This window comes from Athene noctua, unplaced genomic scaffold (assembly GCF_965140245.1).
Source record: "Athene noctua unplaced genomic scaffold, bAthNoc1.hap1.1 HAP1_HAP1_scaffold_31, whole genome shotgun sequence".
NCBI lineage: Eukaryota > Metazoa > Chordata > Aves > Strigiformes > Strigidae > Athene > Athene noctua.
This window is the reverse complement of record NW_027437536.1, coordinates 3,355,063-3,378,510: the sequence shown is the minus strand read 5'-3', so window position 1 is coordinate 3,378,510 and position 23,448 is coordinate 3,355,063. Positions and strand designations below refer to the sequence as shown.

At 47.8% G+C, this 23,448-nt stretch overlaps 1 protein-coding gene across 6 annotated transcripts in view; it reads right to left on the bottom strand.

Moving 5' to 3' along the window:
* The window catches only part of LOC141974095 (transcription elongation factor SPT5-like), a 30,619-nt gene extending 14,483 nt beyond the window's left edge, over positions 1–16,136 (bottom strand). For 2 of the 6 annotated variants that reach the window (XM_074933362.1, XM_074933367.1), the window contains exons 1-2: positions 16,017–16,136; positions 3,604–3,647 (exon numbers count right to left, since the gene is read on the bottom strand). Coding sequence is in view for 1 of the 6 variants with exons in the window: in XM_074933359.1 (XP_074789460.1) it covers positions 2,762–2,869 (108 nt within the window). In the remaining 5 variants the exon portion in view is untranslated. Of the gene's footprint in view, positions 1–2,761; positions 2,899–3,603; positions 3,648–6,915; positions 7,071–16,016 lie in introns of those variants that run through there. The other 4 variants (XM_074933365.1, XM_074933363.1, XM_074933359.1 and 1 more) reach the window with 4 other exon arrangements.
* Between the last annotated feature and the right edge of the window lie 7,312 nt (positions 16,137–23,448).

Genomic DNA, 23,448 nt, shown 5'->3' with positions numbered 1-23,448 from the left:
CCTAGCATAATACTTTAAAATTCCTCAGCGTGCAAAGCCGAGCGCATCACTATCTTAGGAGTCCCAGGTAACATCTGAAGGAAGTGAAAAGCCAGGAAAGCACCAAAGCTTATATGGGAAGTTAAACACCTTAACTGGTTACAAAGGCTGGGACTGTGCATATCAAATAGTGCCAGCAGCACACGCAAGCTTTCCTTGGGAACATTCAGCTAAACTAGGACACGGGGAGATAAAGTTCCAGACTTACAATGGAAGAAACCTCTTTTCCAGAGGGTTTTCTATAGGCGTGCCCATACACACATGCGTTGAGACAAAAGATCAAAGCTTTAACCACAAAACAGAGTTTGACACGTTGGTTTAAACCGTGGACAGTGCATATACACATCACTTGTAGCACAAACAAAACGATGCCAAACTGAAGTCGCACAACAACAGCCTTTCTATTTCTATGGTGAAAGATAATGTCGAGACAAAGACAACGCAGAGGCCCTGGATGCTTTGATCTTACCCAGAAGTGCTCTCTCCTACTGTCTTCATAACCCGCAAAATCCAAGCCGTTAGTTCAATACCCTCTTAAAAAGAATGCATCTTCCTAAACACCCTACATCAGTGAATTATTCAGGCTACACGCAGCTGTCTTTCATTCAGACTGTACCTAGGCCTCGATTGACTGAGAACAACTGGATTAATTAAAGAATGAAAATAAAATTCTCCACTCTATCTAGAAGACAGCAAAAAACTGCAGAAGGTGCAGGAAAAGAATATAGTGACTCAAAAGAGTCAGGGAAAAAATATCTAACTGAAACTTAAAGACTTCAGTCTGTGCAGATTGCCTAAAAGCTGACTTGATTCTAGTGTGAGAACCTTCACAGAGAGAAAATACCCATTATTCAAAGCTCGACAATGTGGCAGAGAAAGACACAACAGGCACATGTGGCTGGAAGCTACATTTGACAATTCTGACAGAACTCCGTAAGGCAGAAAACAATGCCTGGATAACGGCTTTCAGCAAGGAGTTCAGTCCACAAGACTTACTGAAGACAGAATTGAGAAATTACTGAAATTTCATCTGCATAAAAGAAAGGGATCCCATATCAAAGGCCGCTTTTAATATACCAGGCAGAAGTCGTAAGAGACTCAAGGGCTGGAAGATAAAAGTTGGGAGAACTCAAATTAGAACTAAAGCAGGGGGCAGGGAGTGGAGGAAGTTCATCTAGGGAATTATCAGTCGAGAGAGTAAGAAAAGTTATAGAGAAAAATGTTAAGTTACTAACTCTTCTGACCCATTTGCATTAATACAGAGAAAGTTGTGCTTTAGCTCAACTAGATGATGATGCAGCTAAGGACAGTACTAGCCAGCAGCACTGCTGATGACAGCACCTCTGAACTTGGTGAGTTACCCATTCAAAATATTCCAAACATACACCCAAGCATTCACAAAAAATGGATTTCCTGAAGAGAGGAGAAGCCTGAAGAAACTCTTAGACTTCAGGAGTTACCACCAAGCTACCGATGCAGATACAGCTGGTGGCTCCCCCTCCTCACCAACACATGACATCTTACTGATTCAATCCATCAGCGTGACTTTTATCGCAGGTGTCTCTCCAGCAGGACTACACCAAGTCCAGCAAGTTTAAGGAGATTTCTCACCTTCCCTTGCAGAGGGGAGACCATTCCTTTCCCCCTTCCTCCACCTGAGCAGCAAATACCTGAAACCCTCCCTGGCTCATCTGGAAACTCTATTCCCACCCGAGCCCGGGAGCACTGCCTCTCCTCCATGAGCTACACAGGCCATCTCTCCAGGGTCAGAGTCCTGAACCTGGGCTCTGGCACCCCTCAAACTGAAACTGCTGCAGTGACAGCCTGCCTCCCCTCTCCCACAGGGAGGACACAAAACGCTCAAGGGGAAACCAGTAAAGGCCCACAGGAATGAATTCTGCATTTCGAGGAGAACCGAAGCACCAGTGCAGCACCGACTATTGCCTGAGCACAGCTGTGGCGGTTTGACCTTGGCTAAACGCCAGGTACCCACCAAGCCCCTCTGTCACTTCCCCCCCTTTCCCCCTGTTTTTCTCAACAGGGCAACGAGGGCAAAGAAAATAAGAGAGACCAACCCTTGCGGGTAAAACAAAAGCATTTTTAATAGAAGCACAGCGAAGCAAAGGTCCGCATGTGGAAGCAAAAAACCCAAACAGATTTATTCTCTCCTTGTCACGGAGAGGCGCTGTGGGGCCTTCTCAGGAAGCGGGGCTCCCATACGCGGAGTGGGTGCCTCGGAGGAACAAGGTGACCCCCCCCTTCCTCCTTTCTCCCAGCTTTATGCTGAGCAGACGTCACAGGGTCTGGAATATCCCTTGGGTCAGTCGGGGTCAGCTGTCCTGGCTGTGTCCCCTCCCGAGATCTCGCCCACCCCGTCCCACTGGGGGGGAAATGTCCGAAAGAGCCTTGGTGCTGTGTAAGCACCGCTCAGCAGCAGCCACCACACCAGGGTGCTGCCAACACCCTGCAGCTCCCAGCACAAACCACAGCACCGTGGGGCTGCTGTAGGGGAAAACAATTCCAGCTCAGCCAGAGCCAGTACAACAGCTCAGAAGGAGCCAAGGGCCACCCAAGCCTCTATAAACATAACTAGACATCTCCGGTTTTGTAACAGACAGCAACACAGGGGAGCAGTATGCTCCGCAATACAGCTGGTGTCTTACCGCTACCCAACATGAATGAGTAAGCTGAGGAAACTCTACAAACCCAGAGCAATCCTTACACTTAAGTCATGTTGCCTTCCAGAAGTGTAACCACCCTGTTGCTGAATCCTGTAGCCAGAGCTCCAGTAGGACACTACAAGATGCACACTTGTCCTTTCTGCACTCATTGAAAACAAAAGTTCTGGACTTATCCAAAATTTCCAGGAACCACTTTCAGGTTCTTGCTTTTCTTCCTCCCCCCTTTTAAACGGATGATGGACACAGCCAGTTCCTTCGTCCTGCACAGGAGAATCTTGATGAAAACACCTTTTTCAGCTTTCGGCTGCTGCCACACAAAAGCCAGCAAGAACGTAGCCCAGTTATATCCGCATCGGGATTTTAACAAAAACAATCCACACTGCGCTCGGCTCCATCTGAAGAGTCCTGACGCATCAGTCCCCTGCTGCTTCAGGCTTTTCCCCTGCCACTGCAGCAGGTCTCTGTTGCACCGAGCCTAAGTTTGTAAAGGTGTCTTCTACTAGGCACTTGGACAGCAGTGAGCTTAATCTCACAGCTACATTTTAATAGCCGTTTCTATGGCTATAAAAACCAAGTTCAACACAATAAAACGGCTATCACACTACTGTGGAAACTGTAAAAAACCAGCCCCTGAAAGACACTACCCATTGCAACAGAGAACTGATGCTGCAGAGCAAAAAGCCTAAAGCGAGGGGAAAATGGGGTGAGGGGAAGAAGTTTTTATCTCCTACGGTTCTTCTCCTCAGCATTTCTACAAGAGAAAACAAAATCAAAATCCTCCATTGCCTTCTCAGGAAAGCTTATGGGGTGGGGAAGAGAGAAGAAGGAGTTTTAGGCTTTTTACACATCAAACCTTGCTCAATTTATTTTTACTTGCCATTACCTTATTTGTCTTTCAGTCCTTCAAGCTGTCTCCAACGGCAAGAACTGCAGAGAAAGAGCACAGATCCAGAGTCAAATAATCCCCAAGGAACTTGTTCTGCTTTCTGACAAATAATAGCCAGAGAGAAGAATCACCTGCTAAGAGCCACGTTTGATCCACCAACACTTTCTCTGCTTCACAACAGCCAGGCGATTGCAGAAATTGGAAATACGTGACATCTTTCCTCAAGCTGTATCATATTCCAGAATGAATGGAAAAACCTAACCATGGAAGCGGGTCAAGCAGCACTGAATGCATTAGAAGAGCGGCATTTTGCAAAACCAGGGGGAAAACTGTTTACCCAAAGTAGCGAGAAATCACACGCGTCGTGCCGCTTTCAGAGGAGTGACAGAGCTGGCTCGGCAGCGAGCCTTAACAAAGAGTCACTGCCCGGCTCGCTCCGGGTGCCGAGAGCCCGTCTCTCGCCATCGGCCCCTTCCCCAACCAAGGGGGTTCCCTGTCAGCCAGTTACTGCTAACCTGGTGCTACAAGAAAAAAGTATTTGAACTCTCTTTTTTGCCTGTTATCTGCCCAGCATCATTCCAACTATTGCCGGAGAAGAGGTGAAGCACGTGGTGCTGGTAGCCCAGGATAGCCCGAGCCAAGGGAGGAGGCAAGAGCCAGCAGGTCAGTGCTCCCTCTGCACTGCCCCACTGGAAGCAACACCTTAAGAACCACCACGCCCCTCTAATGATTTCTCAAATGTTTGTACTTGGCAAGTTCCAGCTGCTACCACAAGTTTCTGCTAAACTGGGCAGAGTATCTGTCCTCCACAAGCACTTTTACCTTAAAACATTTGTTTTCCCACAGTAATGGAGTACTCTACTCATTCAATGCTTTCAAGACCTCCACCTCCAAACAAAACTACTATAAAACCCCAAACTGATAGTTAGCGCATTGTACGCTCATTTCCCGTCCCCATGTCCACGAAACAGCTTGTTTTTAATACATGCTCATCCCATTCCAAAACCTGCCAGCTGAGGACAGAGCGTGGGGAGGGGGCAAGTATTTGTGCCATTTTCCTGTAGGCACCCAACTTACTCCTCTCGATGAGGAGCCTTTGGTCTTCTGAAGAAAAAACAACTTAATCTTTAAAAATCTTTCATTAGTGTCCCAAGAGCAAAACCACGTTGCTGCATGGAAAAGTAACAACAAAAATGCCTGCCGTGTGCAGACGCAGTAAGGAGGGAAACACAGTGGTAGAGCCCAAGGCTTCACTAATGTTCACCAATATTTTACTTTCTATTAAGTTTACTCAGCCATTTCTCAAGGCCATCACCACCCTACCCATCTTAGCAACACTGGAGCTGGTATTCAATTATCCTATTGCCCCTCCGCAAAACGATTCTGTATTTTCTATACTCCTTATGCAAATGTTACGGAAGCACCACAACACCATTATACAAACAACACATGAACTCCTCACCTTAGAGTTTATACCTCAATGCAAGAACAGCTCCCAGATCAGCACGCTGCGTTAAAAGATGGTATCACGCCCGGACTGTACAAGCATACACAGTTACCCCAGTATCTGAGATATTCAAGACCTAATCCTGTTAAAACTTCTCCCAGTGTTCAGCCAAGAACAGGTCACCTTCGCGTGCTGCAGCCGCGGAAACCCGCAACTGTTTCATTCAGCCCAAACTGTACTTTCTCTATTTACAGCACAAACCTGAACAACTTCAATCCCTCGGTTATCACAGTTCAGTAAATAAACAGAGGCCTCTTCTGCAGCAGACGCGACTGATAAAAATCTGTTCATAAATCATTTCAAGAATACATTCAACTAGAAAATCAAACGCAAGCTGAACCCACACAAAACTTCTAAAAATGCAAAAAGGACCATCACTGAGTAATTCTCTCCTCATGAAAACGGGCTTATCCAGCTGTACCTAGTCCATGCTTTCTTTTTTAGGAATAAGAATTCCCACCCCACAGAGCCTGAAGCGAGCCATTCCAGCACTCCTTGAAGACTCACTTGCTTCTCAAAGAAGGTTTTTTCCCCCAAATAAAACCCTGCTAACGGAACACTCTTCCCATTATGCGGGCAGCACACGCTGACTAAATGAGTGACGCCCCATGGACGCTGCAGGCAAGATTACAAGGCAGCACTGGTTTAAGGAAGGCTTTGTTCCAGTCCCGTGAAGCCCTGCACTGTGCTACCTGCATCAGCATCCCAGCAGCGTGACTCAGCGGGAGAGAGCAGATCGGACTAAACCGAGTCCAGAGTCCAGTTCCCATAGTCAGCCTTTTAGAGACACGCCCAGACCTTCTCTATGAGCCAGCACTAAGGAAATTCCCTCCTCTGTCAGCACCTTACCAGTCCTGGGACTCTTTAGGGCAGTAACGCTTAGCCTTAAAGCCAACGCAGATGTCCCCATTACCCAGGTCAAGGTCTAATGCTTTCTTCAATCCTTTTAGACTCTTAGTTACAGTGAAACACTCAAGAACAACACGAACAAAAAACCAAAGCAGAATATAATCAATACCAAAACAGTATTTGGCTCTCCATCACAAGTTTGGGGTTGCTGTTGCGTCCCGTTTGACTCACACACTACCGAAACTACTCCCCAAGAAATACTTCTGCACCACAAAAACACCTGTTCTCATCTCCAGCCACTCCACTTGTGAGCAACAACAACTGCTTTCTCATCAGAAGAGCTCAAGAACTGAAAACTCTGGGAAAGGGATCTGTATCCACTGCTTCAATCCCTTCCAGTGCTGTGTCACAGGTCACTAAATTCATTTTAAAAAGGAGACGATGCCAGCTGCTGCGTTCGTGAGCAAGTCCCAGTCTCACAGGAGTTCCCAGTTGCTCTTCTGCACACTGCTGCCGAGCGCCGGGGAAGTGGTTGTCTTCACACCCAGCCGTTAGTGAGCAGCATCAGAAGAGACACCAACAAATGTGCAGAACAGAACTGACCAAGCTGACAGAGGGGTCAGAAGACAGATTGGCAACAACTGCTCCGACAGGCTGCCGAGGAAGGAACCTGTTAGATACTGCCATACCAAAGACATACCTTCTACCGAGTAACTCTGATTGGAAATGGAAGCCCAAATACCTCCAACATTAAACTGGAAAAGCCACAAACCACTTCTTTTTCAAACCAACTTACTAAAAAAACTGTCAGTAAAACCACTGTTATACCACTTCCCTTTACACAGGAAACTTCAGAGATCAACCCACAGGAAAAAAAAAAAAAAAACAAAACAAAACCAAAACCAAAAAATCCACCAAAACCAAACACAAACCACAACACAAGACATACCAACCTCAGATGGAAGAAAAGAAGTCTCTCAAGTCTGCTTCCCCTAAGAGTCTTGGTCAAAGAGGCATCAGCAAGGCTGCAGATTGATGGAGACACAACTTCACACCTACTAGTCACAGTAAGAAAAAGAATAACAGGCAACAGTCAGACAGTCCAACAGCACGAGGTGGATGAGGGTCCGTATCTACCGCACGTGTCCTCTCTTAGTGAAAGGATTCAGCCTCCACATACCGCAAATGAGCAAAGAGAGTTTACGGTTCCTTACTGGAGGAGGAGAGGACAACAGAGCTCGTATATTTGCCATTTGCCCCAGCTGTAAGTCTCCAAAGATAAACACGATTTCCCATCAATGTGAAGGGTGAAACAGGGGTGGCCAGGTGAGTAGGCAAGAAGGAATTCCAGCAGGGACAACAAGACAAGGTGATGCCTGCAAAAAACTGGTGGGCATTTGTGTCTAAGGACAAAATAGGAGAAATAAAGGAAACAGCTTGGAAAACATTAAAAATTAAGAAGCATATGACAGATTACAAAACATGCAAAGAAAAATAAACAGGTAGCAAGAAAGCTTTCATGTACAACCGCAGACACTTTTGGATCATAACCAGGTTTTGCTGAAAAAGATACAGAGCAACAGATGTTGCTACAGGCAGAGCCCGCAGCCACCAGGCCATCCAGCAGCCAAGTTCACCAGGCAACATCGCCATCGCCTCGCGTTAGACAGAGCACACCACAGGCTCACTACAAGCATTATGTTCTATATATTCAAGCTCCAAGCGAGCCATAGGTTGGCCGACACAAAACAGCAAAGGTGTTAACGTGCTCCCACGCAGCCCCAAAGCAGCAGGAAAACAACAAAGAAACCAAGAGGGCAATCTTTTCCAAGCCAGGCTGCACTGCAAGGCAGAGGCAAGGACGGAGCGACTCCCAGCTCGCCGTACGACGGCAGTCTCCACAGCACTTCAGGGGGGAGGAAGCATGGGCTTAGTCGTGCCTGCAGCTGGTCCCTCCTTCAGAGTCACGGACCAACAGGAGGCCCAGGCAAGGCAACCGAGCTGGCGAACAAACCCTCTTTTAGTTCTTTCCCTTGCCTAATAAACAATAATAATTAAAAGGAAAACTCCACCCCCTGCCACCTGGATGCTACTTTTTAGTCACATGCTCCTATTTTTGGAGAATAACATGACATACAGTCAACAGGAACTGTAAAGGTTCCCCCAGACCCTTAGCTATAACTTTCCCGACCCAAGTGCCACACTTAACCGCATCTCTACTCAGCCATTACAGCTGCAGTGCATCCCCTCCTTTAGAGGACAGTATTTACAGGCAATTCCAAGTCACCGCCTCAGTAAGCCACGGCCGTTTCGGGGTCATGATTTGTTCACTGAAGCCATATGCACAGCAGATTTGTTTGAAAGCAAGCATCCTTTTTAATTGTTCACCATCTGCGCCAAGGCCTGGAAACTCAAATTATCATCAGCTCTACTTCCCTCTGGCTCAGCACGGAGATGTTTCCCGTTCCGGGGCCCACTACAGGAACACCTTTTACATTACCAGTTGCTTTCACTTCACTTCATCGCAGCCTTCGCTACAGACAATACCAAACACACGCTAGGCGGAAGCAGAAGCCCCTCCTCAATAAAAGCACCCAACTACTTTCACTGAACCATTCCCTATGGCCAACATTTTTTCCTGCACACCAGCTGGCACTGTTAAGAGGATGCTAAAGGCTAAAGCATCAGCTGGAGGCAGGCAGGCATGCCACTGGAGACACAGGTAACAGCAGAGCTTTCCATGATCCTGGATCCCGTCCCCTCCCAACAACTCCCGTCAGCCTTACGCAGGTACCACCAGTGCCACGGTTTGCCATCTTACGTCTTCTGAAATCTTTTATTTTTTTTCATTCCACCTATGGAAACCAGGAGAGCCCTCCTCTATTAACACAGCGCAGTTGAAAGTCCTCGAGTGAGGTTTCGGTACGGCCCGGCATCATCAGCTCCTTGCCTGGGATCGGTTACCTCCTCCTGGGACCCACGGGCTACTCAGCTACGTTCCCTAAACTGATGTGATTTTATTGCATTCCACCTCAAATTGAGTGATGTCAGTACTTCCCTGTCTTGTTCAGAGCAGAAGGAGAAGGCAGAGCAAACACAAACACCAAGGGCCGGACTTCCAAAAGGTACGTGGGTGCTCGAAGAGGCTCTTGGGCACTTCGCGCTCCACACGCTCGCACCAATCCCAGCGCCCACCGGCACTGGCAGACATGCATTTTCAGGGCTGCTCGGGAGCTGCGCCCCCAGCAAGCTCTGCCAACAACAGTGAGGAAATCTCCACGTCCAGCCACGAGGTTCCTCCACGAGGAAGACAACTCTCCACGATGCCACCAACGATGCCCTCCACACACGGGGCTCCTCAGGCACTCCTGCTTTACTACAGTACGCTCCCAAAGCCCTGCACCTAGCTCAGCTTGGGAGCTGCTCACACAGGTTTTTAACCTCAATATTGATTAACTCCTGGAGTAGAAACACGGAACTGACACAGCTACTGCAACAGGAGAGAGGTACAGAACTAAATGCCTTAAGAAACCAAGTGCCTACAAACAGACACACCCATTACGGACACTTTTCCTTCCAATCGCCTTCATAAATTACACAGCAAATCCTGGATCACTTGCTGGGGTTTTCGACTGGGTAACAGAAAGGCATTTTGGTACTCCAACACCCTTCGCTAAAATTAGCCACCACAAACCTCCAAACACATCTTATAGAAAGGTCTGTGCTAAAATAATACAAACAGCACTTAAATAAAGCAGCAGGGCTAAGAAGTATCACTTAAAAAACACAAAATTCAAGTATCAACTATGGCCAACAGTTACTTCAGTTATTCATCCCTCGGTTTTGTTATTTAGATGGTTACACGATTACACATAACAGTTCTCCATGTAATTATTTCAGGTTAGTTGCAAAGCTCTATGGAGCACAAAAGTATTTCCAGAGAGATTTCATATTTTGCTGGTGAAACTGAAATTCAGCAACTGCTGCTTCTTGTGTTACAATTCCTTACATCAGAAATCAGATTTAATGCACAAATTACATAAACACGGGAAGATAAATATGCTATAAATATAAAAATGCTTTCACAACTACAGCCCGAAAACATAGATAAAGGTTCATAATTACAAAAATTATCTGGTTTTGAACATTCTTTTGGTTTAGATAGGGCATGATCTCAACTCCACCACCACCCCAAGCTAAAGGGGGGAAACATTCCAGGAAGTCATTAAGGAGTTCATTAAAGCATTATTCAGAAAATGACGATTGTCAGAAGAGCCCTGGGATCTTCCACAGGCCAGAAAATGGAATTTAAAATGTTTTTAAGTTTACAGAAGAGATACGCTAACTTCTCAGGGGTCCATCTCCCAGACAAAGAAGGCCCATACAGAGCAGCCCATGTTTTTCACACAGATGGTGAGTAGCTGCCACGGAATTTTGCGTGACAGTTTCACACCTGAAGCAAGGAGAAGAGCAGAGCTAAGACTGACAGCTTTCATAGAGCAAATACTTTAAAACTGGGTGAGCACCCGTTCCTCAGTTGAGCTTCAACTCATTAATGTAAGTCAGCTTTCAGCTATTTATCTGAAGTTGGACACATCTACACCTATTTAACAAGATGCATTGGACTTCAGTCCTGAAGGACCACCAAAGGATCAGACAAAGCGTACCCTGCGTGTTCTCCACAGCCAATACTGGACAAACTCCAGAACGCAGATATTCCAAAGAAAAAATTGTTGCAATGCTTACGCCTGTAGTTGAAAGCTGACAGAAAGGCTTCCTGGAGAAGCACCAGTCTAAGGTGCAGCCAGTTTACTTTCCCCTTTCCTGAAAGCTCTGCCTACGTAGAAAGGAAAATGCAGTTCTAATACAAAGTCTAAATTTAACAACGCATCAGCGCACCTAAATCGAGCCTTTGTGGCAATAAGAGACAAAGAGGAAAACTACAAAACCCACTAAGGTACTACTAGAAATTCAGGCGGAAATTCAGAAGTGTTTTTCCCCCGGAACTAAGACTAAACCAAAACCATTACATCAGGACCTTGGCCTACTGTCACTACCATACGTGTGCACGATAGAGTGTAAATCCTTGTCTTGTGAAAATTTCCCCTCCCCCTTTATTTTCTAGGAACAAGAGTGTTAATTAACAGCTGAAAAATCCCTAAACTGACTGAAAATTACCTGCAGAGGTAAATATCTGCAGAGAAAACTATCTGCAGAGATAAAGAAATACTCTGTATTACACCATAGGCAATCACCTGCCTACAGGAAGCGTGTGCTCTGGGAGGAAGGGGAAAAAAAAAGGATTTCTGGTAAATCCCTACAGAAATAATTTCTCAGAACAATCCTGGTTTGTAATGTTGTCACTGACCTGGACAAAAAAAGCAAACAGGAGTACACGCTTGCTTCTGCTTATCCGGTATCTTTACCCCTCTCCAATCTGCTGCTTGTCACAACCGTTTATTGGCAGAGAGCAATAGCGGCTGCTGAGTAAACTGAGCGAAATCAAGCACATGCCTGCAGTCAAATTCAGGTCGTCCATTCAGGAAGAAGTGTGCTTCATCTACCAGTCCCTTAGCCCTGCTTCAGGGGATGCCAGGAACGGGGAAGCATCCCCTCACCAAGCAGGGAATTAAAAGTATACCAACAAAAGTATATAAATATAATCTTTAAAGTATGTTAAAAAGTATATAAAATACATTAATATATACTTTTTATAAATAAATGCATATAAAAATAAAACACTAATCTGGGCATACAGTAGGGTATGTCGTCTCTAGGAGACTGAATCTGCTCGTGCTTTCTCAAAACGGTAACACACCGATAACTGCATCGGCAAATATTGCATGGGCATTTTTACTCCATCAGTCAGGGATGTGTCAGCGCACGGTCCTGCTGTCAGTAGCCATCCTGCCCTGCCAGACAGCCCAAAACCTCTCTCACAAGACAGCATCACTAAAATGCCTCAAAAATTCCTTTTTCCCCAAGACATTTTCTTCCCTGCTTTAAGGCACAAACATGCAGGCACAGGATCACCAACTCTCTTAGCAAACAAGAGTCTCCACATGCCACACCACCCCCCGCAGCTGTGGAGTATAAATCTGGCATTCCACAAAAGCCTCAAATCTGTCCTGAACCACCGTGGTCCTGCCTCGAGCAGCAGAAGCGAAGCAGCACCGCTTGGCCGTCGGAGTTCCTGTGCTTTCAACAGCACCGCTCCTCCCAAATTCCTGTCCCCAAAGAGCCATTACAAGGGCAGAACTCAGTCTCCAAACTTATGTATCATGACCTAAGTATCACCGCTTGGTCCACCAACCCGTTAGAGCCCCTCCCTAGTAATAAAAAAAATACATATATCTCTGCGTACCCGGTTTGAAGACACCTCTGTACACGCCTTTTGAAAAGCCGGATGGCTGGGATCAGTCTTAGAGAGGCACTAAAACACCCAAACCTCGAAATGTGAAACAGGATGGACTTTGGCCAAAGCACCGAAAATCGGGCTGGTTATCATCTGCCCTGTCTCAACATGCAACAAAAACGCACTGGGAACAAGCAAAAACACAGCAACTCCCAACTGCTGTGGCTCACAGTAGAACTGGTTTAGTTTGTAGGCGGGGGTTTTTGCTTGGCTTCTTACTGCTTTTTGTCTTTTTCATGAATGCAGGTGCAGCCACACACCCTACACAGCACAGAGCGCATCTGAGCGGCTGTCAGGACACTGGCTAAGCACCGAGACCCACAGGTACCGTCTCAAGTACTTTGCAGCACCGTGCCCACTCGGGGGCAGCGTGAGCGCACCCTGATACGCCACCGAAGTGCAGAAACTGTACGTATACAGTCGGAGAAGCAGCGACTAGTTTCACAGTGCTAGTGGCCTGGACATACACGTTATCCCTGACCCCACACAGGGCATTAGGAAGCACCTGCCCAGGCATCCCATGCTGTCCTGAAGCAGCAACACTCAACCAACAGATATCCAGCCCTTTCTCCATCAAGGCTTTGAATTTAGAAGCTGTCCAAAGGCAGGAGCACCCTGCCTGCCAGGCAGAGCCCGCACGGGCTTACTGATCACGCACGGGCACGACCATCCACGTTCTGCAGTGACTCATTAAGAGCAGCAGAGCAAAGTCGAGTCAGCAGCCTGAAAATTAACAGGATCTCACACAGAGCACGAGCCCTGTGGCAGGGAAGTTCTCCTGCAGCTCACCATGCACAGACACAGATGGCACTAGTTTTCTATTTCACCATTTACCAAAAAAAACGGATTAAACCATCACACTAGTGGTCTAATGACTCCATGTCTGCATACACCGTTGAACACAAAGGCATTTTAAACATGGCATTTGCAGTAACTGCAGTAGCACCGGTCCCACCTCTCACTGGAGGTTCAAGTGCAAAGGAGAAGGGCCAAACCACAGCAAAAGCCAAGAGGATCAGAAGTTACTAGAGCAACTTCAGCTGTCCCCGAAGCGCTACTCAGGCTCACAGGCCTCCTAAAGCAACTCACTACGTCTCCTCTCCACTGGCACAAGGAAGAACACCAATACTACGAGTTTCGTGTCACGCAGAAAGCAGGAAATGGGAGGCTGAGCAGCCACACTCCGCAGCCGCTTGGGACACCGCGGGTACAGAGCGGACAGAAGCAGCTCCTGGGGCTCTCCGAAAGCCCCCGAGGTCCCTGCTGAGGAAGCCATACACCCACGTGGCCATCTCCCCCCACCACAGCCCTCCTCACCGGCTCGGGGCGAGAGACGGAATAGAGCGCCAGGCGCTGAGACGAAGGAGAAGGATACGCGGCACCAGGAGCGGCAAAAGGCTACTTCAGCTCAGCTGAGGGGTTCCTGTTGCGGACGGTTCCCCAGATGTTACTCCAGTAACGGCAGCATCCCAGTACATCCACCCCCGTTCCTCATCCAACCTCCCCGCGCGCCGAGGCCTCAATTCTCTCAGGAAGCGGAGCTGAGTCACGCTCACCACTGCTTGCTCAGACAGTGCCCCTGCACTACGCAGCAGCGCTCCTCGCTTTAAGGCAGTAAGTTCAGTTTACCCACATGCTGGACACCCACCACCATCGACAAACCCCACCGTGCAGGGCGGAACGGGTCGAGCAGGAGGAGAGATTCTTAACACACCTGCATCCTACCACAGTTTCGGTAGAGCTGCGTCACAGTAATTTCGTCCTGCTGCATCACAGCCAGCAAATCCTTGGGACTGGAGATGTGAAGCAAGTCGAGCTGTGCACAGGCACACACTAGTCAGGAGCTGGGGAAAAAAAGGGTCTATTTACATATTACATATACACCTGTGCATATTTTATATACACACATTTTGTACACATACACACACAAGTACCTCTACATGCACACAGTTCTGAGCTCCCGCCACTGCGACACAAGTAACAGAAGCGACAGTAGGTACTTCCCTGTTATTTCTGCTCCAGTGAAGCACTCACACCAAGTATACTCCATCTATGTATCACTGAGACGGCAGTTCAAGCCATGATCCTCTTTGGGAACAGGCACATGTTCCTGTTCACTGTCAGACAATACTGACCCAACACCAGACTCCAGGACTGGTCCTGGCAAATACTCAGGAAGGGAAAACATTCATACGTTAGGATGTTCAGCTTAATTTAACAGTGCCTCCTCCATCTCTGTTTGGGACTGTGTAACTGCTGCATCACTTCTCCACAACCTCAAAGTTTCATAAGCAGCCAAAACTAAAACAGCACAAGCCTCGCAGTGCACAGAAGCGCCCGTTTTCAACAACACAAAGACATGTAAAACACGTGTAACCAAGCTGAATATTCATCTTCCTCGGGAGGAAACCAGCAACACCGAAAAGAAGCTATCCCTCCCAAAACAGCCTCTAACAGCACAGCACCGCCCGTGAATCCCAACGCTCAACTAGCTCGAAACCAGATTTTATCCCCTTGCAGCACTACAACTACTTTCTCCTCTCACTCCTGCAGCTCAGCAGAGAAATACCCTGAGTTGGCTGAGGAGCATCCCTCTCGCCCAACTTTTGGGAAAAAGACAAACCACCATAGAAAAACAAAGCTATTAATAAAGCAGGACAAACTTCTCTCCAGAGCAGTGGACACAAACAAAAAATACCAGTTGAGCACCTAGTCCTGAACTTTCTGAAACCGGGAAACCCTTTCTTTCCTTAAATTACATTTCAGTCCAGTTCTCTTACTGCACAGACAGTTCCCCGCACCAGGTATACCAATAAAAGTGGATCTTAAAACCCTCAGCTTACCGCACACTTCTTACGCGTTCACCCTCCCAAAATCACTCCCAAGACATCGATTCCTGGAAAGCCGGGGCCAGGCAATCGCCCCCACTACAGCGGCACAAACGAGTTCCTGCAAAAGAGGAACTAGCTTTTGAGTGCCACTGCTCCGTAACGCCAGCACATCCTAGGCGGCAACTGGGTCACCCCAGTCCTTCAGAAATACCCTTCCCAGCCCACACCACCAAGCAGGCTGTTGGGAAGACCGAAGGAGCGACTGCCAGCTGTAGCGCTTCTGCTTGCCGGTCGTGTATCCTGCATCCTCAGCGCTGACACTGCTCGCAGGTCTCACGCACCGGACCCAGCCGCCTGTCACTGACAAGCCATGCTCTCACGTTCTAGGGATGCGCGCCCAGGATTTACAGTTCCTTCCTAAAAGCCACCTGGGCTCTACTCACACCCAGAGACGCCCTGCTTCCTGCTCACGCTGCTTCCACAAGGCTTAGCTGGGGGTCAATAGGAAAAGCAAGCTGCTCCTCACAGCCAGCAGAGCCCAAGAACCGCGGCGGACACAAATCAGTAATAACAGAGTGTTCTTCTCCGTACCCCCTAAACAAAGCTTCCGATCAAGATGAAACCCTTCCAAGGCCAGACGGGCCCCTCGGCACAGCCCCGCCCGCAGCCACCCGAGGCCGGGGCCGTTTCACTCCCGCGGGGATGTTCTCACCGCCGCCGCGGAACAACCCCCCCTGTCTGCGAGGGACGGAAGAAGCAGAGCGCGAAACGGCTCCGCGGACAGCAGCGCGCGGGGGAAAGCCCTCACCTGCCCGAAAATCGCACTCCCTGCAACAGGAAGAGCCTCTTCCCTCGGCAGCCTCACAGCCTTCCTCTGCCGAGGATGAGGGAGCCGCGGGCATCGCCTCCCTCCGCCCCTGCGCAGCTCCCGCCGCGGATCCGGCGCTGGAAGCGGATCCTGTTCAGCTGCCGCCGGGGGGGAGCAGAGACCGCCGGCAAAATAACTGCGAGGCCTCTTCTCTTCGGGCAGAGCGGCCGTCGGGAAGACAACCAGAAGCAGGAGGAAGAGGAGAGGCAGCTTCTGGAGCGAGGCTGACTCGAGCGCGGGCTGCCCGGCGTCTCCAGACGACTTGTCACCTCGCCCTCGGCAAAGCCCCGCCGGGCGGGGGCTGCAGCCGGCGGGGCGAGCCCGGGGACACCGGCCCCCGGGGGAACGGGGGAGGCCCGCGGCAGCGCCACAGGCGGGAGCGGGGCCGGGAGGGTCCTCACCTCCGCCGCGTTTCTCCTCCCTTCCGGCGGGAACCCGGCGGGTCACGGCGCTGGGGAAGGGGGAGGCGGCCGGGCCGGGCGGGGGGGCGAGAGCCCCGCCGCCGCGCCGCCGTTTTCCAGCCGCGGGGCGGGAGGAGCTGCCGGCGGAGCCCTGCGGTGCGGGCGGAGCCAGCGGCCTGGAGCCCCGGCCGGCCGCCGCGGGGGAGGCGGGGGCTGAGGGGCGGCCGGCCCCGGCGGGAGCAGCGGGGGCCGCCCCCGCTGCAGCGGCCGCCCGGGCCCGGGGGGCGGAGGCGGCCGGGGGGCGCCCCGCGAGGGAAGGGGCCGGAGCCCCCAGCCACCCCCTCGTCCTGCCGCTCGTCCCCGGCGCTCCGGAGGGGAAACGCCGGCCGGCTCCCGCCTGGCTGCCGCACCGAGGAGCGCGGGCCGGGGCGGGGGCTCCCTGGCAGCCTCCCGAACGCTGCTCCCCGATCCCCGCTCCGCCTGGCCTGGCTCTGCCCCGGAGCTCCTTCGGCTGCGCAGAACCGGCTCTCTGGAAAGCCGGCGGGAGCTCCCCTCAGTGCCGCCTTGCCAGGCAGACCCAGCAGGAGGACCCCGCTCTCCCTCGGGACGCTCCTGCCCAAGGAATCGCCGCTTGCTTGGTTGGTTTTACCCCCGGCCCCGAGCCCTTCAGCCACCTGGCCCTCAAGGATGTCTGTCCGCGTCCTTCCCGGAGATGCGGCACTCAAACGAGGCCTCTGCTAAGGTTTAAGGGCAGCCGGCTCTCCGCGTGTGGGAACTGCCGTGCCGAGGAGCGCACCGTTCCGAGGAAATCCTCCCTCGGCCGTGAGGGTTAGAAAGCTTCCGATGTCTAAACCCAAACCCTAGCCCAAGCTTAACATCATCACCGGGCTGATCCGAGTGTGGGACAGGCGGTTGTGGGGGAAAGGAGCTTCCCGACCCCAACCCTCATACTCCTCCTAATTCACAGTGCAGAGATATCCCAGTGCTGGTTGTCTAGAGCTAGGGGAAATGGGGGTGGGATAGGACTGTTACATCGAGAAAAGAAAAGACTTTTCTTTTCCCCCAGCAAACAGAATATACGTTATCCACACCTCCTGAAAAATATTCTTCATTAAACTGTAAAATGTTCGGGCTGACACGTTTCACGTACCTCAGGCACAGTGTGTTTCTTCACACTGTGCATGTATGCTTTTCATTTACAAAGAGGAAACTGAAAAATGCTCCTTTCCTTTCAGACAGTTTTGTCATCTTGTCATCTCTTTGGATTCTCACCTTATTTTTTCAGTGCATCCCATCACTGAATCGGAGGCACTGCTCTTGGAGCAGAGAAACATTCCTTTTCATAACATGAACTCCGAGAAACCCAAAGGCAGTATTTGGCCATGAATGAATTGGAAATTCTTGTCACAGAGACTAGGAGTATCTTCTGAAGAGGATGAATGGAGACAGAACTGTTACCTCGCATGAAATACATTTGCAATAAATAAGAGATACTCCATCAAATGTACAGATGCAATCCAGTTATATTTCATACTTACTGCGTATGACCACAAAAGAGGAATGTGGGTTCCATCTCACTTAAATATCACTGCTTTCTGTAATATTTTTTTTTTCGTTGTCAGGCCCTGTTGGTAAATTCAGCATTTTCAGTCAAAACATATCCGTAGTTATTCTACGGACACAAAGCAAATCCCTCTTGGAAATATTCCTCCCAGGAGGTGATGTGGAGGGCTTATAAATTATATAATAAATAACTGGTTTGCTTTTCTATTAAAGATATTCTGTTAGAAATGTTATTGCTTCCGTTTCCGATACTCATCATCTCTTTTTTCTGTACAATTTTCATTTGGGGTGAGTGACCTCTATGCTCTAGCTCATTTCTTTGAGGAATGGCTACCTATGTTCCATCTTTGGGTATACACGAAGGAAAAGATTTTTCTATCTGAAGGAAAGACACTTTAAAAAATTACTACTTTTTTACAGTGTGTTGCTCTTAATCAAAATGGAAATAAAATTAAGTTTATGAATTTGTGTTGCAAAAATTACTTCAGCCTTGGGCTTACATGTACCCGATACACGCATCATCATCTTGGGGGTCTGTCACAGACCAGCGTGGACAATTTTCAGAGAGAATTAAGAAGCCAAAACTGAATTTCCTTGGACGTTCCTCTTGGCTTCAGCCAGCCAAGGCATGGCTTTTAGAAACCTGGACTGAAGTCTGGCAAGAGCTAGAGGGAAGTTTTGTTCCCTTCCAGGCTTTGCCCAGGTGTTTCTGAAGTATGCTCAGCAATCTTTAATCTTCCTCTAACTTTTATTTTGATCACCTACAGGTGTGTTTAAGCCTTTCCTCCAGTAGGATGACATTTGGGATAACAGCATGCTGGATGCAGGACTCCAGTTGCCAGCAGAGGTATTCAAAGGCAACATCTGAATTTATAGAGCTGCTGTGACGTTTACTGCATTCATTGCACTGGTGTAGTATCTTTCCGAGGGGTTAAAGAGAGCGCCTCTCCTTCCCTTCTGCTGACTCTTCATCGGCATTTACTTCCTCTTGCATATGAATTTTTATATTTACAGATTATGGGACTATTAGGAATATAAAGGCTGATTAATTACTTTTGAGTTCAGAAAGGAGATAAAGATTCTCAGTTCAGAGAGGAGATAAAACTATTAATTTATTACATAATATTTTTTAATTAAACTGTTTATGTTTTAGTCTAAAAAATGTGGCTTTGTCGCATGTAATGAAAGTGGTTGTTTCCTAAGTTATGTTCCTTTGGAAATACTTCAGAGTGTTCTTGCTGTGTTATAATGAAAGTGATACAAGAACAAGACAGCTTCCCTGAGCTTGATGTTTAAATGCAAATGTGTGAACATCTCCCAGTTACTCTGTGTAAATACCCAAGGGTTGTCCAAGTGATGTGTTTTAGGAAGGGTATGATTATCATGGACACAGCCTAGCTTTTACCTTGGTATATCATCTGGTGCTCTAGAATAAAAAAAAAAATAAATAATTCCGAGTTTTACAGTACTACAATAAATTTAAGTGGCTTCATTTCTGCAAAAGGGGGAAATCTGTTTTCTGCTCGTGCCAGAGCATGAGATTTTACGTTCTTCAGAGAAAAAGAGCAACGAGATTTTACGAGGAGTCAGTCTCTATCCCTGTGTGCTCTGCACAAATAGAATTTACATCAGTGGTACGTCTTGTGCTGTCAGAAGCATCGCAGGCATCACCTTCAGTAGTGTGTTTGTTTGATTGACAGTGTGCATCTTGGACAGGGGCGGATAACTAGTTAACTTTGGACCAAGGGTTGCCTTGCTAACGAGAACTTTCTCTGGAGGGTGGTGAAGCAGTGAAGCGCTGCATTTACCCTACTGTCACCCTCCTGAGGGAGGAGGGTTATTCCTGCAGGACTGAGGCAGCTGAAGTACCCAGGAAATCATTTTAGCGACTTCAGTTTTATCCACCTTCACTGCCGCCCAGAATTTCACCCAGTCTAGGCATACTTTTTTATTTCCATCTGAAGTACTTGGCAGCATGAGCAAAGCACGCTCAGTCCCGTGAGTGATATGTTGTAAACTCCGGAGCACAAAAAACTCCATTTGTGGTCAGTTCCTCACGGGAGCTGGACTTTAACCCTTACTGAATGGCAACGGACTCACACCCATGCACACGTGCTCAGGAGTGTCACTACAAATTTTATAGTCAAGCCCAAAGCAGTTGAGGGAAAGGGTAGTACAAATGGCTCCAAAATATAAACTAACTTATAGTTTACTATTGTTTAGTGACAACCTGGTCCTCTGCAACAGCTTTAAATAACCAACACTGTAAGGTTCCATGTGTTTGGGTTTTTTTTTTTTCTGTTTACTGTTTACTGGTACATTTTTCATACATTTGATATTTACACTCACAATGAGATTATGAACTGCATTTACGTACTCTTTGGCAAACTCAACGGTAACTGAGAACACAAAATGCTGTAGGTAACAAGTTAGGGAAGAACCCTTCCCGGAGACCAGTTGTTTTACTCTGTAAACAACAGATCTGTGATTTTATGTTCAAGTCTCAGAATAAAAAGTAGGACCGTTTTCCAAGCAGAGTGAGAAAGATATTTTCTGGGACTATGTTCTGGTAAAATCCTTATTTATGGTAAGGTAGATATGTAAGCTGTAACAATCAGACAGAAGAGAACAAGCTCGAGATGAAAACATACATTATTCCCGTGAATAATGCGTAGCACTTACACAGCACTTAACGTTTTGAAAGCACTGGACAAATATTAACTCTCTCCAGGGGCACAGAAAGCTGTCCTTACCTCCATTTACAACTGAGAGGCAGCTGAGCTAAGGCCAGCTTTTTAAATTGTGCCGGGCATTCAAGAACTGAGAAACTCGGAGTATCACTTGTGTCACCTCTTGATGATGTGATTTTCCGAAGGCCGAGAGCGACACACGAGCCGGGGCAGGGTTAGATGTTAGGATCCCTCAGCCTGCAGACAGCGTTACCTCTCATCTTTTGACGAGCGGTATGAGATGGCAACAAGAATGACAATGAAAGGACATGATGTGCGGGCACCTGCTGTACGGTGTGAGAAACGAGTTACTGACACGTGAAGTCGCTGAAGCAAGAATGAAGATGGTTTTGTGGGAACAAAGAACCGGGCCGGATTCACAGAAATGGCCTGCACGTATAAAAAACGTGTTAATTTTTAAAGAAGAAGTAACAACGTCCTATCCCCTTTTTATCTAAATTGTATAGCCATTTGAGCCTGGCCAGGAACGGGTTAGAAAGGGACAGGAGGATGCCAGGACGCTTTGGCTTTGGATAGAGTCCTGCTGGTCGCCCGCTGGCAGGGCAGACGATGGGATGGTGGCTGCACACTTTCCAGCCCTGTTGGCGTGACAGCTCCGGTTCCATCTGGGAAAAAACCAAACGTTTCCATTGACCCTTGTACCTCACAATTCCTGAAAGTAGCTCAAAACAGCTTCTCCAGAATGAGGTATTGTTCATTCACCTGGGAACACAGAGCAAGCCAAGAACTCAGCCACTTGGTTTTGATCTTCTATAAAGGTTAGCCTTTCTTTCCAAGAGTTTTTTCTATATGGGCACAGTCAAAAAGTTTAAAAACAAAGCGTGTCTATCCAAATAAACCCCCCATGGTTACTAGCTCACACTATTTTAACTTTGACTTACCACATAATTTTTTAGCAATTCTGATACAGTCTCCTTTTGGCTATTAACAGTGAACATTAACTGGTAAATATGAAATAGTTTGTGACCAGGTCCACCAGGACAATTTTGAAATTTACTTAGACATAAATAGGCCTCTAAAACGAGCTGCATTTTCTTCCAGCCATGTAAGATCCAGGCTCCTGGAGAAGCGGAGACAGGTGCTGCCTGCGTTTGGCGTGGGTCTCAGGTGGGAGGCAGGTTCCGTTTTCCACTTTGAGCACGGAGCTATTTCGCAATTACCCTGCAGCTGGCTAGCAAACCTCCAACAGGGCTTTGCTGCGCCTAGAAAAAAGAGAAGGGCTGATGGAATTCTCAGTGCCTTCCTTCTGTCTGACTTTGAGAAGCAGCTCAAAATTCTCTCCTGTCATGCTGGAAAAATGTCACTTTGTTATTTTCATGAGGATTCTGCACTGAGATGAGTCAAATACAGTAAAGCTGGTTTCTGTGTTCCTGAGCTTGCTCTGGATGTGCCCAAACGTCCAACTTGCAAACTGTTGGTGTGAAGCTGTTCGGAAATAGAAAGCTGTGAGCACTGTTCCTCCCTCTCTAATCAGAAGTTGTTTGTGTCACCCACAGTAACTACTCACACACATGCACTGATGGTGGTTGAAAGGGAAATACAGAAGTCCTTGTCCGGAAATGAGGAATTCCTCCTCCTCACCAGAAGCCTCTGCCTGACAAAGCGGTAATAGAGAGAGAAATACTGATGAAATGAACCATTTTCCAGACCATTGGGAATGTTCGTCCTCTATTTGTATATGGCTATGTACATGTATCTATAAAATACGTGTATTTCCATAAACTGCAGTAAAATATTAATATTCTGGGCAGGAATCCAATTTCATCTTTAAGCAGCATTTGCAGGGGATTGTTAAATCCTATAACGGAAGCTTTGTCTAGGCACTTTTCTCACTGGCCAACTTAATTGTTTTTTTCTTTGATTGTTTTTAATGTATTTCCTGGAACAGAAAGTCCCAATAGTTGTTTACAACCTTTTCTGGAAACTATGTCCGTTTTATAACATTCAGAACTGATAATAATTTTTCTAAACCAAGCCGTATATTCCTGGAATCTGAATGTTCTCAGAGAGAACTATTAGCAGTAAATTCTCTCAGAGTGTTATACAAAAAGTTATTAGGCTGCTTGGTTTTTTCCAAGGGAAACATTATCAAGTGTATTACTGGGAAAGGAGCAAAGCTTTCTTTCAGTGACTGTGAGATGTTTCCACCTGATGATTTTTATGATGCGTTACGATCAATAAAACAACTCAGTGTATTTCACAGTGGAAAATCCAGATTATGACCATTATCAAATCCACCACTGCTAGGACAGTCTCAGCATCCAGGCAGAGACCATGACACGGCTTAAAGTGCCAGCAGTGGTCACCAAAAGAAAGGGTCGGAAGTTCTGGGCAGCACTTTTAGAGCTGCCGCCTTTGTTCTCTCAACCCCGGCTCTCTGAAATCCGTGGAAAGACTCACGTTGGCTTTGGTGGGCTTTGAGTCTAGATCAGCTCTTGAGCGAACAGGTTTCAGACTTTAGATCTCTCGATCCCAAGCACTAAACCAACCCTGACAAAATGTTTCTGGTTTGAACAAGGTGGCAGGGGCTGTTCCTGTGGCCTATGGTGTTGTTTTCATCTGGCTTTGAATGCTGCACTTCAATAAGGAAGTACTTTGTCCTTCCACTTTCAGGTGCCTACCTTTGAATCACCTCAAAGGCATGGAAAGAATGCTAAG